The sequence below is a fragment of the Xenopus laevis genome, chromosome 1L (assembly GCF_017654675.1).
Source record: "Xenopus laevis strain J_2021 chromosome 1L, Xenopus_laevis_v10.1, whole genome shotgun sequence".
Taxonomy (NCBI): Eukaryota; Metazoa; Chordata; class Amphibia; order Anura; family Pipidae; genus Xenopus; species Xenopus laevis.
Genome location: NC_054371.1, coordinates 233109062 through 233128228, shown reverse-complemented (window position 1 = coordinate 233128228; position 19167 = coordinate 233109062). Strand labels below are relative to the sequence as shown.

General features: G+C 46.1%; 1 protein-coding gene and 1 long non-coding RNA gene across 2 annotated transcripts; both read left to right on the top strand.

The window, feature by feature from the left end:
- Positions 1-233: 233 nt before the first annotated feature.
- On the top strand, positions 234-1632 carry LOC121396208. Its single transcript, XR_005962888.1, has 3 exons — positions 234-574; positions 660-719; positions 1596-1632. It is a non-coding gene; the product is annotated as an uncharacterized LOC121396208 (long non-coding RNA).
- A 16052-nt stretch (positions 1633-17684) lies between these two features.
- LOC108706071 (zinc finger CCHC domain-containing protein 3-like) lies at positions 17685-18899 on the top strand. Its single transcript, XM_018242739.2, has one exon. The coding sequence runs from the start codon at positions 17835-17837 to the stop codon at positions 18897-18899; it is 1065 nt and encodes a 354-aa protein (XP_018098228.2). The 5' UTR covers positions 17685-17834.
- The last annotated feature ends 268 nt before the right edge of the window (positions 18900-19167 follow it).

The following is a 19167-nucleotide window of genomic DNA, read 5'->3' as shown; positions in this document are numbered from 1 at the left end:
CTTCAGAAACACTACTATAGTTCATATAAACAAGCTGCTGTGGAACAGGAATTGAAAAAAGTCTATATGGCACAGGTTAAATAGTGGATAATAGATAACTCCATTATGTTCTACAGAGTTTATCTGCTGTGTAACCTGAGCCTTTTCTCATTTGAATGGCTGCCCCCATTGCTACACAGCAGCTTATTTATATAAACAATAGTAGTGTTTCTGAAGCAAACACAGCAGTTTTACCAGTGCAGGGCAACACTATTTTCATTACTTTAAAACACTTATTTTTTGATGTTACTGTTCCTTTAAGTTTTAACCATTCCATCTCACTTGCTGTACCATTCCATTGGAGTTAGTATTTGGAATGAGAAATAAAATAGATTTGTAGCATGTGGGAGGTCTCTTGCAATTCCATATGATTTTGTTTTTTTAATACTTTTTTTGTTTTCTTTATTCACAATTGCAGTACCGCCGCAAACATCGCGGCCTGACTCGGGCAGTGACCAGGACCAGGACGACGCCGCTCAGCAACCCCAGGAAGAGGGTGAGGCTGAAGATCGTGATAGAGCCCCGGAAGCTCAAGGTACAGACATGTTCAATGTTGTGGCCAATGTAGTTGCTTCCTCGACTTGTTTACAGCATTACTAATGTCCTATCTCACATTACAGAACACCGAGCTGAAAGCCGCGCCCAGTCACCAGCTGTGATACCTGTGGTGCCCCCCAGACGTAAGAGTAATTTTATAACTAATAACCCCTTACTTTATTTGTCTGTGTGTCACCAAAGATGCCATGTATTGGTTAAGCTGAGCTCAGGAGAGGTGGTTAGGAGAATAAAATAGGATCAGACAGCTAGAGCAGAGTTTCTATGGGAACCAGTAATGATGTCTGCTCAGTGGCTTTTAGACTGGAGGGTGTGTTTAGTAATCTGAGCTGAGAAGAACTGAGCATGCTCATTAGCCAACAGCCAAAGGGAATTCCTGAGGGAGGGCCAGAGTGAGTTAGAAGAGGAGAAGGAATTCTAAGTGATTAAGGGGATACTGCAGACTTTACTGTTAACCTTTTAAAAACCAGTGGCAGGTATCTGAAGCTCCTCCTCACTGGGAGGGAGGGTTTACATGTCCTTTCAAACTTTTTTTTGTCAAAAAAAAAAAAAAAACTTGTTTTCCAAGCTACAGACTGGTGTGAAATTTTCACTCTAATGTTTTGTTTATGCCAGCCCGCCCAAAAGAAAACACCACCTCCAATCTAAATGTGGCCAAACACGGGCCAATAAAAGCTGCCGACAGACCGACAGCTTATTGGCCCGTGTATGGGGGCCCCCGACGGGCTTCCCTGATCGAGATCTGGCCATAAGTCGGCCAGATCTCGATTGGATGGGACTAAAATCCCGTCGGATCACGAAGGCATCTGTTCGTTGATGCGGTCCTGCGATCCGACCGCCCGTTCCTATTCGTTATGATCCGATCGTTGGTCCCTAGGGCCCACAATCGGATCAGTGCGATATTGCCCACCTCAAGGTGGGCATATCGGAGAGAGATCCGCTCGTTTGTTGTGGGTTATGCACATTCCAATATATATACTTAGATTTGATTTTTCTTGTAGGTCGTGCTGCTGCCACTGCTGCTGCTGCAGCAATTGGGGACCACCACAGGAGGAAGGACGGCGACTGGGTGAGCAACCTGCGGCACAACCGGGGCTCGTTGACGCCATGATGGCTGCCATGCAGCCTATGCTCCACCAGCAGCGCCGCCAGGAACTCTGGATGAGGCGGTGGATGGCCCTAATCCATAGGGATATTCAGGAGACCCAGGTGACCATCCATCGTGGAATCCAGGACCTGGTGGCAGCTATGGCAGCCCAGCCTCATCAACCAGGGGGCTCTGCTGAGGATGAAGTCCCTGGTCCACCTGCTGCTCCCCCTCCACCCCCTTAAGCTCCTCAACATCGGAGGGAAAGGGGGCATAGAAGGGGAGACGGTCCTGTCCGAGGGGACAAACGTCCCTAGCTCCAGTCTGTGTCATTTTCCATCTGACACTGGCCTCTTTGCCTGTTTTTCTCCTGGTAACAAACTTTGCCCTATTGACGCTTCAGGTATCACTTTGTCCGTTACCCAGCAATGGGACTGACTCCCAAACAACACATCCCATTGTTTACACTGCTCCATTCTCATCACTGAGGGGTGCCATTTTAACATCTATTGGCACACTTTCCAATAACACCTGGAAAAGCACTTCAAAACATCTAAGTGCATTTGCTCTAACATATGTATATATGTATGGTGTTATCAGCACCAAGGAGTGCCATATCTAACACCCATTGGCGCCCTTTCCAATAACATCTGGAAAAGCACTTACAAACATCAAAGTGCATTTGCTCTAACATATTTCTATGGCGATGCTGCAGTGTTGCCGAACACATTCACTTGGCCAAAAAATGTTACATGTAAGGGTCAATGAATTGTATTGCAAGCATATGACTACACTTTTTTATGGTGTATTTATCACTAGTGCAGTGTTGCTTCAAAGGTTCCATATGCTAATCAAGCTCTGTATTTATGTGGTTTACATGTTATGTGCATTCATGTAACAATGGCCTATATTCTGCAACTGTCAAAGTGAAAACAGTGTACCTTGTGCTTTGCACTATGAAGTTATGTTGGCTACCTCTAGCCTACTTTGGCTACCCAGCACTCATAATAGGTGCTAACACCTAACTCCTCCTCCTCCTCCTCCACCTGTGCTCATTAAATAGCAAGTCCAAGGTGTATGATATGCCTTAAAGGCACAAAGCATTGTTACTTTGCACGAGAAGTTATGTTGGCTGCGTCTGGCCTACTTTGGCTACCAAGCACTCATAATAGGTGCTAACGCCTACCTCCTCCTCCTCCTCCACCTGTGCTCATTAAATAGCAAGTCCAAGGTGTATGATATGCCTTAAAGGCACAAAGCCTTGGTTGTTACTTTGCACTATCAAGCATTGTTGGGTGTCCAACACTCTATCTGGCCAGCACTAATCTCATATTGTTGATACTTTTAAACTGGCCAAATTGTCATATAGTGACAAGTGTCATTTGTAGATCATATTGATTGTTATATTATTGTTTTGGACACAAGCTTATCAAGGGCCAAATTTTTGGATACTGTTTAATGTAAAGTTGGCCATGATGAATCCTGGGGTGCATTAGCAATGTCATGCAACAAATGCTTTGTAAAGCTTTTGCCCTTTAGTGGTCTATAGGGGCTGCTATATTTTGAAATATATGTTGAGACCAAATTCCTCCTGTGGCTTCCAGCTAAGGTACATATTTAATGGTTTAAAATAAATATTGTGTGTTCCAAAAACAAACAAACTTTATACAGATATAGATTGTCTTTTTATTGTTGTTCAACTGTTTTGGATTTTGACAAAGATTGTGTCAGTAAAGCCACTAAAACATTACTGGGTGTGTTTGTTTTTCTTTTTTGCCAAGGCGCTTGTCCAAAATAGTAACATGGGTAATGTCATTTCAAACAAGAAAACAGAAGAAGCCATACGTGTAGATCAAACAAGAAAAATTCATTAACACAAATCAAAATAAATTTAAGTAGCCACACAAAAGCCGGTCATTGCTAAACAAACACTGCCACTTACCGATATGTTTTCTAAAGGTGACTCCACCCAGGTTCAAATGAGCATTGGTCGCACAATAAAAGAGTTAATCCCCCCCCAAATGCAAATAATTGTGTGTGTGCAGATACATTAAGAAATCATCCCCTTAACACATCACACCTGTAAACTGAATCAGGTGGCAAGAATTAAAAGCCCTAACAAAGTGAGCTGATTGAACTAAACTACAGGTCCCAAGATGCATAGTGCATCTATTGTAGCCAGACTGCAAAAAGGGAAACAATTCTTGAAAATACATACATATCACCTTTAAAATAATATTTGAAGTGTCTTTGTATGAAATTGCAAATATAACTTACCCACAAGCCAGCCGTCCGGCATTTCTCCTCGGGTAAAGAGGCCATGGAGAGCTGACTGACGCAGGATAGTGGCATCATGGACACTTCCAGGAAAGCCACATCTCACACTCATGATGCGCATGTTGGAATCACACACCACCTGCACATTGATGGAATGGGAGCGCTTACGATTTCGGTAGCGCTCCTGGTGATGGCGAGGTGGTGTGAGCGCAACATGAGTGCAATCAATGGCTCCTAGGCAATTTGGAAATTGGCCAATTAGGAAAAAATCCTGTTTCAGTCTTATCCACTCTGCCTGAGTTGAGGGGAAGGAAATGAGCCTTTGCGAGTGCTGCAGTAGTGCCCTGAACACTTGTGTTAGTCTCCTGCTAAAGGTGGACTGGCTCATGCCAATGAGGCATGAAGAAACCTGCTGGAAACTGCCAGTGCCCGGGAAATGCAAAACTGCAAGCAGCTTGTACATCCCAGGCACTGCCTGAGACCGTGCCGTCACAGGTTCAATGGCCTCACTGATGAGACCATAAACCTGCACTATGGCACGACTCAGACGGAACATCCTCACAACCTCATCATCAGACAGCTCGTCCAAACAAAGTACAGATCTCCTGAAGTGACGATGCTGCCTGATCCTAGCAGGGACAAGGTGTTCCTGCTCCTCAACCTGCTCTTGGGCCTCAAAAATGGCAGCTGGCAAAATGTCCATTCTGAAAAAAATCTAAGCTAAATGGCATCTGGTGGGGGTTTTTATAAGTAAGCCAGTGTTTCCCAGCATTCCATGCAGCTTTAAAACATTTAACCATTTAGTGAAGCGTAAGGATAGATAGGGCCAATTAATATTTGAAGTGATGTTTAAAAAAAATAGAACTAAAAAATAATGTTTTAAGCCATTGATACTTGAAAATCTTAGGTTAGATTCTGATAGATGCAAAAACAAACATGTTTCTGGTGTCAGTATTTATTTTAATGTAATTCACCAAACTTCTAGTGCAGCCAGAACTAAAAAAACAGTTTATAAAGTGATCCCTAGGTGTCACTATACACCCACAACAGTGGAGAGCAGCAGCAAAGAAAATAGAAGGAAATCGAATAGTCGAACGATTTTTTACTTCGACCATTCGATTATTTTTCCTCGACTATTCGATCATCTTCGAATGTCGAAGTACAAAATCAACTTCGGTAGGTCAAAGATGGGGTACAAATAAAACTTCGGGTGAAGATTTGATAAATAAGGTATCCTTCGAGTCTAGTCGCATAGTCGAATAGGCGAACTAATACATCCTTCGATAGTCGAATAGGCGAACTAATACATCCTTCGATAATCGTACTTGTTCACTTCGATTATCGAATTTGACTATTCACCTGATCGGAGGATTGCTCGACCGTTCGAATCGATGGTCGAATTCGAAGTAAAAAAACAGTCGAGGCTTAGTGAATCGGCCCCTTGGTGTGTAAGTAACTGGTATAGACACAGAGAATAGAATGAGAGATACTCAGTGTGTAAGTGACTCGTATAGACACAGGAATAGAATGAGAGATACTCTGTTTGTACTTTATCCCACCCCTCCCAATCAGCAATTAGGCAATCAGTGTGATTGGTTAGCAGATATTTGTAGCCAGTAAGTTGTTATAAAACCTCTGGGTGGGCAAGAGAGAGAAATGTTGGGGTTAATGGGATTGATTGCTAGCAAGTTTGAAGGTCTGACTCAGTGCACAGTCTGCCATATGTATGCAGATTTGGAACAAGAGATCCACAATACTTACCGCTGTGGTGGTTGTGAGCAAATTGCCACTTTGGAGGCTCAAGTTAGAGCACTAGAGCAACAAATTGCAACACTGCGGTCGATTGACAATCTTGAAAGGAGTCTTTTGCTCACTGAGCAGGACCTAGTGGGGTCAGATAGTTTGGGGGGAACAGAACAGCAGCAGGATGTTGAGGCAGTTAGCTGGGTGACAGTTAGAAAATCTAAGGTGGGCAAAAGGAAAATGGAGGCTGATCCGGAGATTATACATCGCAACAAATTTGCCAGATTGTGTGAAGATGATGGGAGTATGAACTCTGGATTGGCAATTCTAGATGGGGCTGATCTCTCTAACAGCCGGGAGACCAGTTTCTCTAGTAGTGGTGGGGAGGAGAGTAGAGTCAGGCCTAAGCAGATTGTGGTTGTAGGGGACTCAATTATTAGGAAAGTGGATAGGGGAATTTGTTGTCCAGATCGCTACAACCGAACAGTTTGCTGTCTACCTGGTGCCAGGGTTGGGCATGTGGTTGATGGGATAGACAAATTATTGGGTGGGGCTGGGCACGACCCAGCTGGCTTAGTGCATATCGGTACTAATGACAAAATAAATGGTAGAAGACCTTAAGAATGATTTCAGGGATCTAGGCTCTAAGATCAAGGAAAGGTCTTCCAATGTCATCTTTTCTGAAATTTTGCCTGTGCAAGTTTAGGAAAACGTGCAAGTTTAGGAAAACAGCGGGAGTTTAAGGAGCTTAATGCGTGGCTCAAGTCTTGGTGCAGGAAGGAAGGGTTTGGGTTCCTAGAGCACTCGGCTGACTTTTCGTTGGGGTACAACCTATACAGCCGTGACGGTTTGCACCTCAATGGAAGGGGGTCCGCGGTGCTAGGGGAAAGAATGGCTAAGAGGTTGGAGGAGTGTTTAAACTAGGCAAGGGGGGGTGAGATAAAGAATTATGGGGGAGGAGTGAGAGGGGCATACAGTTTACCAGCTAAGGAGGTCCCTCTGTTACAAGGAAAACAGAATAATACTAACTTAACGTATAATTCTTCACTAAGTAATGCACATTTCAAAAGTAAAAGTAGTAACCTCCGCTGTATGATGGCAAATGCACGGAGTTTGTCAGGTAAAATGGGAGACCTAGAGTTAATTGCATGCTCTAAAAATTATGATATAATTGGTATCACTGAGACCTGGTGGGATGAAACATGTGACTGGATTGTGAATTTAAATGGTTACACCCTTTTTAGGAGGGACAGAGGGATTAAATAGCGGGTGGAGGAGTGTGTTTGTATGTAAAGCCTGAATTAAAGCCATGCGCTAAAGAAATACCAATAGCTGCCATTGGTGAGGGTGTAGAATCCCTCTGGGTAGAGATTTTGACTGGGCAAAAGGTAACAAAAAGAATTATCATTGGTGTATGTTATAAACCACCTGGTATAAGTGTCGAGTATGAAGCCCAGCTACTCTTGCAGATACAAGCGGCTTCACAACTGGGTCACGTTGTTGCTATGGGTGACTTCAATTATCCAGACATTGACTGGGGTAATGGGGTTGCTAAGACAGAAAAAGCTCGTAGGTTTGTAAATATGCTGAATGATAACTTTTTATTCCAGCTCGTTCAAGAACCTACTAGGAATAACTCTCTTTTGTACCTGTAATAACTAATAATACTGAACTCATGTCTAACATTTGTGTGGGTGAGGGGCATTTAGGGAATAGTGATCATAACATGGTCTCCTTTGAGATTCTGTTGCAGAAGTAATTCTATAAGGGACCAACTAAAACACTAAATTTCAGATGTGCAAACTGTGACAGTATAAGGGCATCTCTGCAACATATTAAGTGGGAAATGCTTTTCACAGGGTTAAACACAGAACAAAAATGGGAAGTCTTTAAAATGCTACTTAATAAATCTACTTGTCAGTATATTCCACTTGTAAGCAAGGAACGTCGTTGCAAAGCAAAATATTTTTGGTTCAATAGAAGTGTTGGTGTTGAGGTGGGTAAGAAAAGACCTGCTTTTAAGGCTTTCAAGTTAGCTGGTACAGCTGAATCATTTATAAGGTACAAGGAGGCCAATAAATCATGCAAAGAAGCTATAAGGCAAGCTAAAATTGCTATAGAAAAGGATATTGCAGCAAGCAGTAAAAAAATTCCAAAATTATTTTTTAAATATGTCAATAGTAAAAAAATGAAGCAGGAAGGGGTGGGACCCTTACTATCAGAGGGCGGTCAGCTGGTTGATGAAAACAAAATAAAAGCGCAGATTCTGAACTCGTATTTTTCATCTGTCTACACAAATGAAGAACCAGTAAGTGAAGGTTTCCTTCTTAACACTCCCAATTCTAGTAATACAACTAATGACGCATGGTTCACACATGAAGAAATTCAAAAGAGACTTGAACATGTTAAGATTAACAAAGGTCCAGGGCCAGATGGTATTCATCCCAGGGTAATTAGCGAGCTTAGCTCTGTGATTGCCAAACCTCTTTACTTAATTTTTCAGGATTCATTGAGATCTGGCTAGTGCAGAGAGACTGGCGAATTGCTAATGTGGTGCCTCTATTCAAATAAGGATCCCGTTCTCAGCCTCAAAACTATAGGCCAGTTAGTCTGACGTCAGTATTAGGAAAGCTTTTCGAAGGGTTAATAAAGGATAAGATACTGGACTTCATAGCAAATCATAATACTATGAGTTTGTGCCATCATGGTTTTATGCGTAATAGATCTTGCCAGACTAACTTAATTTCTTTTTACGAGAATGTAAGTAGAGACCTCGATTCTGGGATGGCAGTGGATGTGATTTACTTAGACTTTGCTAAAGCATTTGATACAGTGCCACACAAAAGGTTACTGGTTAAATTAAGGAATGTTGGCCTGGAACATAGTATTTGTACCTGGATAGAGAACTGGCTAAAAGATAGACTACAAAGAGTGGTGGTAAATGGAACATTTTCTAATTGGACCAGTGTTGTTAGTGGAGTACCACAGGGCTCTGTACTAGGTCCCTTGCTTTTCAACTTGTTTATTAATGACCTGGAGGTGGGCATTGAAAGTACTGTTTCTATTTTTGCAGATGATACTAAATTGTGCAGAACTATAGGTTCCATGCAGGATGCTGCCACTTTGCAAAGTGATCTGTCTAAACTAGAAAACTGGGCAGCAAACTGGAAAATGAGGTTCAATGTTGATAAATGCAAGGTTATGCACTTTGGCAAAAATAATATAAATGCAAGTTATACACTAAATGGCAATGTGTTGGGAGTTTCCTTAAATGAAAAGGATCTAGGGGTCTTTGTAGATAACATGTTGTCTAATTCTGGGCAGTGTCATTCTGTGGCTACTAAAGCAAATAAAGTTCTGTCTTCCATAAAAAAGGGCATTAACTCAAGGGATGAAAACATAATTATGCTTCTTTATAGATCCCTGGTAAGGCCTCTTCTGGAGTATGCAGTTCAGTTTTGGACTCCAGTCCTTAAGAGGGATATAAATGAGCTGGAGAGAGTGCAGAGACGTGCAACTAAATTGGTTAGAGGGACGGAAGACTTAAATTATGAGGGTAGACTGTCAAGGTTGGGGTTGTTTTCTCTGGAAAAAAGGCGCTTGCGAGGGGACATGATTACACTTTACAAGTACATTAGAGGACATTATAGACAAATGGCAGGGGAGCTTTTTAACCATAAAGTGGATCACCGTACCAGAGGCCACCCCTTTAGACTAGAAGAAAAGAACTTTCATTTGAAGCAACGTAGAGGGTTCTTCACAGTCAGGACAGTGAGGTTGTGGAATGCACTGCCGGGTAATGTTGTGATGGCTGATTCAGTTAATGCCTTTAAGAATGGCTTGGATGATTTTTTGGACAGACATAATATTAAAGGCTATTGTGATACTAAACTCTATAGTTAATATAGGTATGGGTATATAGAATTTTAATTAAAAGTAGGGAGGGGTGTGTGTATGGATGCTGGGTTTTCATTTGGAGGGGTTGAACTTGATGGACTTTCTCGTTTTTCAACCCAATTTAACTATGTAACTAACTATGTAACTATGAGTGCTTAGGCAATGGCTAATTTGCCATAGAGCCTAGGCAAAGGGATATGGGACTGACAGCTCTTGTCATAGAAGGCTGTGGGTCTTCCTATTCTTTGTATGGCAAGGAGGAATCTATAGTAGGCCAAAGGCTATGTTGTTTGACAGGCAGTCTTTAACATGGATTGGAAAGTCGTCTTGTGATTGGTCAACTTTGACCGATATGGAAATGAAGAAGACTTTGCCGTTTTTTCTCTCCCTATGGTATTACGGGATAGCGGCAATGTCAAATTGCCATAGAGTCTAGGCAAAGGGCTATGTTGTTGACAGGAAGTCTTTAACATGGATTGGAAAGTCCTCTTGTGATTGGTCAACGTTGACAGATATGGAAATGAAGAAGAATTTGCCGTTTTTTCTCTCCCTATGGTAATACGGGATAGGGAAGTTGAGGCTTACTAGGCACAGGTCAACACATGGCTATTTGTTGGAATGTTAGATTTTATCATGGGACTGCTTAGGCAATGGCTAATTTGCTTCTCGGCCTTTTGGCTAAGATCAAGTGTAGTACCTTTGGAACCACTTATCTTGAAGTTGATCAAAACCTGATTTATCCTTGTGGTACTTCAGTTAGGTTGTCTGAGTAACCGCTCCGACCCCCCAACACCGGGTGGATTCATGCTGGTATTGACTTCGGTCTTGCCTAACACCTGTGAGGGTAGAGGAAGAGCCGGACCAGCAACCTAGGGACTTGTCCCGATTTCCGCTCCCGAAGGGCGACCCTTGGGGTCATAACTCGCTCCCGAAGGACGACCCTTGTGGTCATACTCCACTCCTGAAGGACGACCCTTGGGGTCATTTGCATAACCCCACCCACTTTACTTTTCCGCCTTCCACTCTCTCCTTCTCTCTTCCTTTTCCACCTCTCCTTCTCTTTTTCTCTGCTTCTCTCTGCTGCTTCTCTCCTCTGGGCACCCTTATTCCCCTAGGATAAAGACAGCAGGGAAGATGAAGAAAGTGAAGGACGTCGCCCCAAGCCAGAAGGAAGCCCCGAAGACCAGGACCCCTCGGACCAACGCCGCCCAGAAGAAAGGAGTCCCGGCTGCCGCCCCCACCAGCCCTGACGCTGCAGCCCCGGTCATGCCTCCCAAGGCCATCCAGTCCCCAAATCTGGAGCCATGGATGAGGCAGACCGTGGTGCTAAAGCTGAAGGAGGTGGAGGGCAGGACTCCGGACCTGACTTCTGAAGTCTTTGGCAAGAAGATGGTCCTGGAGCAGGGCTTCACCCCCTCAGAGACCCTGAGCATCCAGAGTTTCCTTGGGGGCTTGTTCTACATCACCTTCGCTTCCATGGCGATCTGCAGAAGATACTGGGAGAGGGTAAAGGCGGCGAGCCCTGTATCCCTTTTCTCTCGCTTTGTGGGCAACTGCCCTATTCAAAGGGAGGAAAGGCGGGTGACGGTCTCAATGCGGAACCCGCACACACCACCAAAGGACATCGCCACGTTCCTGAACCGGTTCTGCACAGTCCTGAAAGACCCTGCCAGGATCCTGGACCCCAATGGGTTCTGGTGCGGCAAGTGGTCCATTTTGGTGAAGCTCCAGAGGGAAGAAAGCTCACCCGACGGCCTCCGACACCTGCCCCAAAGTTTCTCCCTCGGCAACTCCCCGGGCAGCATCTACTACCCAGACCTGCCGCAAACCTGCAGGAAATGTGGAGAGATGGGACACCAGGGGAAGGACTGCAAGTCAACGGCCTGCAGGATCTGCCGAGTGGTGGGGCATGAAACCAAAGATTGCCCCAGGAAGAAGACCTGCAACCTCTGTGGACTGGCATCGCATGTCTACAGAGACTGCCCCCAGAGAGTGAGATCCTATGCGGCAGCAGTGAAGGAAGCCCCGAGCAAACCGCCAAAACCAGCATCCAGGACGGGTAAGACAAAACCCCCTCTCCCCACTGTGGCAGCTGAGCCCCCAGTTGCCCCAGCCTCTCCGCCTCTCCCACGCCCTCCCACTCCTTCCACCCCCATCCCAGCCCCCTCCACCCCCACTCTCCCCCTGCAGCCACATTAACCCCCCTCCAGTGGCAGCAGGTCTATCCCAGGAGGACTTCCCCCCCCCCTCCCACCCCCTCTCACCCTACAGGTGCAGGGAAGAGGAAGCAACAGGAGAGCCCAGAAACAAACTCCCAGGAGAGGAAGAAGGTGAACACCGAGATGGTGGAAACAGACCTGGAAGAGCTAGAGCTTATAGAACCAGACCCAGAAGCAGAGAAAGAAGCAAAAGCTGAAGCATGGTTTGAGGAGTTCATGGAAGAAGCATTGAGGCCTGCACAGCCCACCCAGCCCCAAGACTTTGAGGACACCTCACCGCCTCGGCCAGCAAGTACAGAAACTCCGGAGGAGAGCCCACCCCCAAGCGATATGGGAGAAGGGGACCCGCCCGACCGGAGTGGTAACGTATAATGTAATGCTGTTCGAAAAGGACTCTTCTTACCCCCCCAATAATGGTGTCGTGCAATTTATTAACCATTAATGTGAGGAGTATTAAGGATCAGTTGAGACGGCAGACTGTTTTTGCATTTCTTGACAGCCAGGCTTGTGATCTGTACATGTTGCAGGAATGTGCCATTCCCTTCTCTAGGTCCTACAAACATCTGATCCGGAAGTGGACCCACGGCCCTTCCTACTGGTCTGGGGGTAATAGCTGTAAGTCCGCGGGGGTCGCAATCCTGATCAGGGGGGGCATCTTCACGGTTGATTCTGTGCTTGAGTTAGTCTGCGGCCGCTTGCTGGTCGTGGACGGCTCCTGGGCAGGGGAGCCTGTTAGGCTTATCAACGTGTATGCCTCCCCTGTGAAGGGCGAGCGGTTGGAACTTTTCCAGACCCTGCGGGCCCAGTTAGCAACCACCAGAGCAGTAGTGTTGGGGGGTGATTTCAACTGCCCCATTGAAGAGGACGGGCGCAGCTCAAGCAACAGTACGAAACTGGATGTGACCTCCAAGCTGCTCAAAGAGATGGTGACTGAAGCATCCTTAAAGGACGCTGTTGGGTCCATCGGGAACGGCACCGTGAATTACAGCTGGTGCCGCCCCGATGGCTCAGTTCGTTCTAGGATAGACTATGTGTTTAACTCCCCGACCATCAAGCAGGCTGGGTGTTCCATGGTCCCCTGCTTTTTCTCTGACCACAGGGCCATTCGGTTTCAGGGGTCCCTGGGTTGTGGTTTTCCTCGAGGCCCAGGCTCCTGGAAACTGAACTGTGACCTGCTGGGAAGGGAAGAGGTTATGGGGGAGCTGAGGGATGCCTACATCACGTGGAGGAATGAGAAATGTTGTTTTGAACATGTCAGTGACTGGTGGGAATTTCTTAAGGTAAAATTGCGTTGTTTCTTTCAGGTTAAAGGCAGGCACCAGGCCTGTGAACGCAGGGGGAACTTCAAGAGACTCCAGAGAAATCTGCAGTCCCTTCAGGACCTTCAGCGGTGTGGCTGGGAGGTGAGACAGGATCTGGAGGAGACCAAGGAGGGCCTGAAAAGGCACTTTGAGGAAGAATCCAAGCGCATCATCTTCCGCTCAAAAGTGGAGACTCTAGAGAAGGGGGAAAAATGCAACTCCTTCTTCTTCAGGAAGCTTCACTCCGGCCACACACCCCTGACAGAACTTCGCAATGAGACCGGCACCCTCCAGTCAGGAAAGGAGGGAGTGATGGGAGTGGTCACCGACTACTACAGCTCCCTCTGTGCAGAGAAAGAGACGGACGAGACATCGGCTGATAAGTTCCTGTCAGGTATCACTAACACTATTGATTCCGCAGGTCTGTCAGCCATCAATGCCCCCTTGGCCCTGGAAGAGCTGCACTCTGCCGCTAAATCCTTCAAGCAAGACAGAACTCTGGGCAGCGACGGCCTCCCTGCGGAGCTATACGTGGCTCTGTGGGATCTCATCGGCCCTGACCTGCTCGAGCTGTTTGAGGAGATGGTGGTGGAGGGTAGAATGCCCCAGTTGCTGAGGGAAGGAATGATTACCATCTTGTACAAGCAGAAGGGGGAGAGAAGCGACCTCAAGAATTGGCGGCCCATCTCTCTTCTGAATGTGGACTACAAGATCCTCGCCAAAGTACTAGCCAACCGGCTAAAGACTGTCATCGGGCAGATCGTCGACCAGACTTGCGGCATCCCAGGACGCCGGATCGCAGATAGTCTTGCTCTCATTAGGGATACGGTGCATTACATCAAAGAACGCCGTGTTCACGCGGCCCTGGTCAGTCTTGATCAGGAAAAAGCCTTTGATCGTGTGTCCCATGTCTTCATGAACAAGGTCCTCCGCAAGTTTGGATTGGGGGAAATGTTTTGTTCTTATGTCAGTCTCATGTACCGTGATATTGTCAGTCTGGTGTTGGTGAACGGCTGGAAAACTGACCCATTTCCAGTTTTGTGTGGGGTCGGACAAGGCTGCCCTCTCTCACCTCTTCTTTTTGTTTGTTGTATAGAGCTCTTCGCCGAGTGCATCAGACGGAATCCAGAGATCAGAGGGATCACCGTACCAGGACCTTCCAGATCCCAGATCAAGTGCTCGCTGTACATGGACGACGTGACCATCTTCTGCGCTGACCAACCGTCGGTGAGAGCTCTCGTCCAGACCTGCGAGGACTTCGGCAAAGCTTCAGGTGCTAAAGTCAACTGCGGAAAGTCAGAGACCCTGCTCTTCGGAGAATGGAACCTGACTTCGGACGCTGTCCCCTTCTCTATCAAGTCGGACTTCATCAAGATTCTTGGAGTTTGGTTTGGTGGCGAGGGCGCTGCCCTGAAGTGCTGGGATGAAAGAATGGCTAAAGTGCAACAAAAGATTGGCCTCTGGAGCCTCAGAGACCTCACCATCGAAGGGAAGACACTGGTGCTGCGGAATGAAATCCTCCCTGTTCTGCAGTACATGGCTCAGGCCTGGCCTCCACTGGCTACGGTCTGCAGGGCCATCAAAAGGTCAGTGTTTCACTTCATCTGGGGCTCCAAGATGGACAGAGTAAAGCGGTCAGTTATGTACAAGGAGCCCCGCAAAGGTGGGAAAGGTGTCCTAGATATCCCCACCCTGCTGAGAAGCTTCTTCGTGTGCAACTGCATCCGCCAGACAATCACCTGCAAAGACAAGGACTCTGCTGGCAGCTCTATGTCTCGCTTTTTCCTGTTGCCACTCTGGCGCGTGCTAGGGTGGGACAAGTGGGACAGCTCCTACCCTTTCAACTGGAACACCCCTTGGTTCTACCTGGATGTTACAAAGTTTGTGAGGGAACACCATCTGGAGGGAGTCAAGCCCGACTTGTGGAAACCAAAGACCATCCTCAAGTTGATCAGAGCAAGAGACGAAATGGAGTCTATTTCAGGGCTCCCTGAAGACACCGCAAAGGTTGTTTGGGGGAATGTTTCTTCAGACAGACTAACCAACAAGCACAAGGACATCGCATGGATGGCTATTCAGGGGGGGTTGCCTCTCAGAACCTTCATGCATGCCCGCAACCTGTGTAGATACCGCCACTGCCCACGGTTCATCATTCATGAAGAAACATCTATGCACATCTTCTGGGATTGCAGATTTACACAGGTCCTGCTTGATGCCCTGGAACAAGAGCTCAGAGACTGTGTGCCAAGAAATTTCCTTACGCACCATGCGGTGTTGTACGGACTGTTTCAGGGCACTCACACGGAAGGGGCAATTCAGGAAGCCTGGCGCCTTATGAACTGTGTTAAGGACGTTTTGTGGTTTTCTAGGAATCGCCTCATCCTTCGGAGAGAGAGGACAAGCATTCAAGACTGCCGCAGGCTGATCCACAGTCTGCTGCGCGACTACAACATCCGCGACAGCCTTGAAGAAGAAGAGGACTAAACCCCCTCTCCTTCCCCCTTATCCTCCCCTCACTGTCTGTTTAAGTGGAAAATAAAGCTTTGGGCAAATTCAAATTCCACTATCCCCTCCCTATTCCACCCCCCACCCACTCCCCCTCACCCCCGCAAGCTTTATTATTGTACTAAAAGATACACTTGAATAAGAACATTGTAAAGATTGTTTGTTTTTTATATATTTATATTATATATATAATAAAGTATATTTTTCAATCAAAAAATGGCTAATTTGCCATAGAGCCTAGGCAAAGGGATATGGGACTGAAAGCTCTTGTCATAGAAGGCTGTGGGTCTTCCTATTCTTTGTATGGCAAGGAGGAATCTATAGTAGGCAAAAGGCTATGTTGTTTGACAGGCAGTCTTTAACATGGATTGGAAAGTCCTCTTGTGATTGGTCAACTTTGACCGATATGGAAATGAAGAAGACTTTGCCGTTTTTTCTCTCCCTATGGTATTACGGGATAGGGAAGTTGAGGCTTACTAGGCACAGGTCAACACATGTCCATGTGTTGGAATGTTAGATTTTATCATGGGAGTGCTTAGGCCAGGGATCCCCAACCTTTAGAACCTGTGAGCAACATTCAGAAGTAAAATGAGTTGGGGAGCAACAAAATCATAAAAAGTGTTCATGGGGTGCCAAATAAGTGCTGTGATTGGCCATTTTGTAGCCCCTATGTGTATTGTCAACCTACATTGAGGCTCTGTTAGGCAGTGCACCTGGTTTTTATACAACCAAAACTTGCCTCCAAGCCTGGAATTCAAAAATAAGCACCTGCTTTGAGGCCACTGGGAGCAACATCCAAGGTGTCAGAGAGCAACATGTTGCTCACGAGCTACTGGTTGGGGATCACTGGCTTAGGCAATGGCTAATTTGCCATAGAGCCTAGGCAAAGGGATATGGGACTGACAGCTCTTGTCATAGAAGGCTGTGGGTCTTCCTATTCTTTGTATGGCAAGGAGGAATCTATAGTAGGCAAAAGGCTATGTTGTTTGACAGGCAGTCTTTAACATGGATTGGAAAGTCCTCTTGTGATTGGTCAACTTTGACCGATATGGAAATGAAGAAGACTTTGCCGTTTTTTTCTCTCCCTATGGTATTACGGGATAGGGAAGTTGAGGCTTACTAGGCACAGGTCAACACATGGTAATGTGTTGGAATGTTAGATTTTATCATGGGAGTGCTTAGGCAATGGCTAATTTGCCATAGAGCCTAGGCAAAGGGATATGCGACTGACAGCTCTTTTCATAGAAGGCTGTGGGTCTTTCTATTCTTTGTATGGCAAGGAGGAATCTATAGTAGGCAAAAGGCTATGTTGTTTGCCAGGCAGTCTTTAACATGGATTGGAAAGTCCTCTTGTGATTGGTCAACTTTGACCGATATGGAAATGAAGAAGACTTTGCCATTTTTTCTCTCCCTATGGTATTACGGCATAGCGGCAATGTCAAATTGTCATAGAGCCTAGACAAAGGGCTATGTTGTTGACAGGCAGCCTTTAACATGGATTGGAAAGTCCTCTTGTGATTGGTCAACTTTGACCGATATGGAAATGAAGCAGACTTTGCCGTTTTTTTTTCTCCCTATGGTATTACGGCATAGGGAAGTTGAGGCTTACTAGGCACAGGTCAACACATGGTCATGTGTTGGAATGTTAGATTTTATCATGGGAGTGCTTAGGCAATGGCTAATTTGCCATAGAGCCTAGGCAAAGGGATATGGGATTGACAGCTCTTGTCATAGAAGGCTGTGGGTCTTCCTATTCTTTGTATGGCAAGGAGGAATCTATAGTAGGCCAAAGGCTATGTTTTTTGACAGGCAGTCTTTAACATGGATTGGAAAGTCCTCTTGTGATTGGTCAACTTTGACCGATATGGAAATGAAGAAGACTTTGCCGTTTTTTTTCTCTCCCTATGGTATTACGGCATAGGGAAGTTGAGGCTTACTAGGCACAGGTCAGCACATGGCCATGTGCTGGAATGTTAGATTTTATCATAAACTGACATTCCAGGATCGCTTCTCGGCCTTTTGGCTAGGATCAAGTGTAGTACCTTCGGGGAATCACGAGGTTTTGGCCATTGGGTGCCTGGAGGGTGTGTGTCCTTATAAGGGCACACTATTCTGGGCAACGGGAGGCGGTCACCTACTCCGGTAATACCCGAAGCCAAAGGGGAAACCGGGAGTGTAAGAGTTGACACGAGCTGTTGAGAGCGTGACACTATGGATTCGTTTGAAGAAGGAGTCCCAGCTTTTGCCAGAGTAAGGAACTCTGTTCGTGTGGTGACAGAGCCATCGGTCGGAGAAGAAAGGATGCGCTACATCGTGGACGCCATCCTGGGGGACCTCGGCCATGTCAGGAGAGAGGAGATCCTGGCTATTCAGGATTACCCCAGGAGGGGTGTCTATGATGTCACCTTCGTTGGGGAAGGAGTGTTCACCAGTTTCTGGAGAATCCTTTCGGAGAACCAGAAGGACGCTCGATTAGTGGGATACAAGATCTTTCCACACTTCGAACAAGAAGAGGTGGTATTGATCATCAAGTCCTATTCGCCCAATGTAAAGTTGAAAGAAGTGGAACTCGTATTGGGTAAGTTTTGCGAAAAACTTACCTTTGTTGGCAGGATTTTGAATGGGCTTGGAATTTGGACTTCAAAGTTCAGATTTAAAGCCAAGTTCAAGAAAGATGTGAAGCCGCCTGCAAGATTTCAATTAGGAACCTGGAGTCTGGACGTTTTTTTCAGTGGCATGCCAGCCTTCTGTAAAAGATGTCGAATGTATGGCCATAAAGAGGATGAGTGCACAGTATGTCGGAATTGTGGGGAATCTTCCCATGATTCAAAGAACTGCAGACAACCAAAGAAGTGCAACCTGTGTTTTGAAATTGACCATCTGTATGCCAACTGTCCAAAAAGAAGTGAAAAGCCTGAGAGGAACACAGAGGAAAGAAAGGAAGATGACCCCAGTGAATCTCAGGTAAAAGAAATTCCAGTAGAACCTATTGTCAAACCGCGAGTTAAAGAGGTTAAATTGTCTGAAAAAGAGGAAAAAGTCAAAGTAAAGAGAAAGAAAAAACAAGAAGAGCCGTTACCTAAACAAGAACATCCGGTGAGTTCAGCAGGAAAATTGGTAAAACCAAGAGGACGTACAAGAGGGGAGAACTTGCATCGCTATTGGAGTGATAGAACTGTCACAGAGCTTAATGCGTATATCCAATGCATGACACATGGTCGCTACTTGACTATTTGGCTTGATGTCAATTGTATTACACAGGAGACGTTTTGCTGAATAGCTGTCGGAGACCCCCCTTCTCTGCCTATGCAGGATCGCCCACCTTCGGGTGGACTTAACCTGCTTGCTGCAATCGGGTTGGGGGCATTCCTCCGATAGACGGGTGACGACCGCCTTGGCGGAAGGCTTGCTGAAGGCTTGAGGAGGATTTCTTCTTGGGAGAAAAAGTGAGTCAAGAATGCCATTCACCTTTGATTTTCCGAGCGGGGAAACCCAGCTGAAGAACACCGTAAGGATTGAAGTTGAAGAAGAACATCGGAGCCTG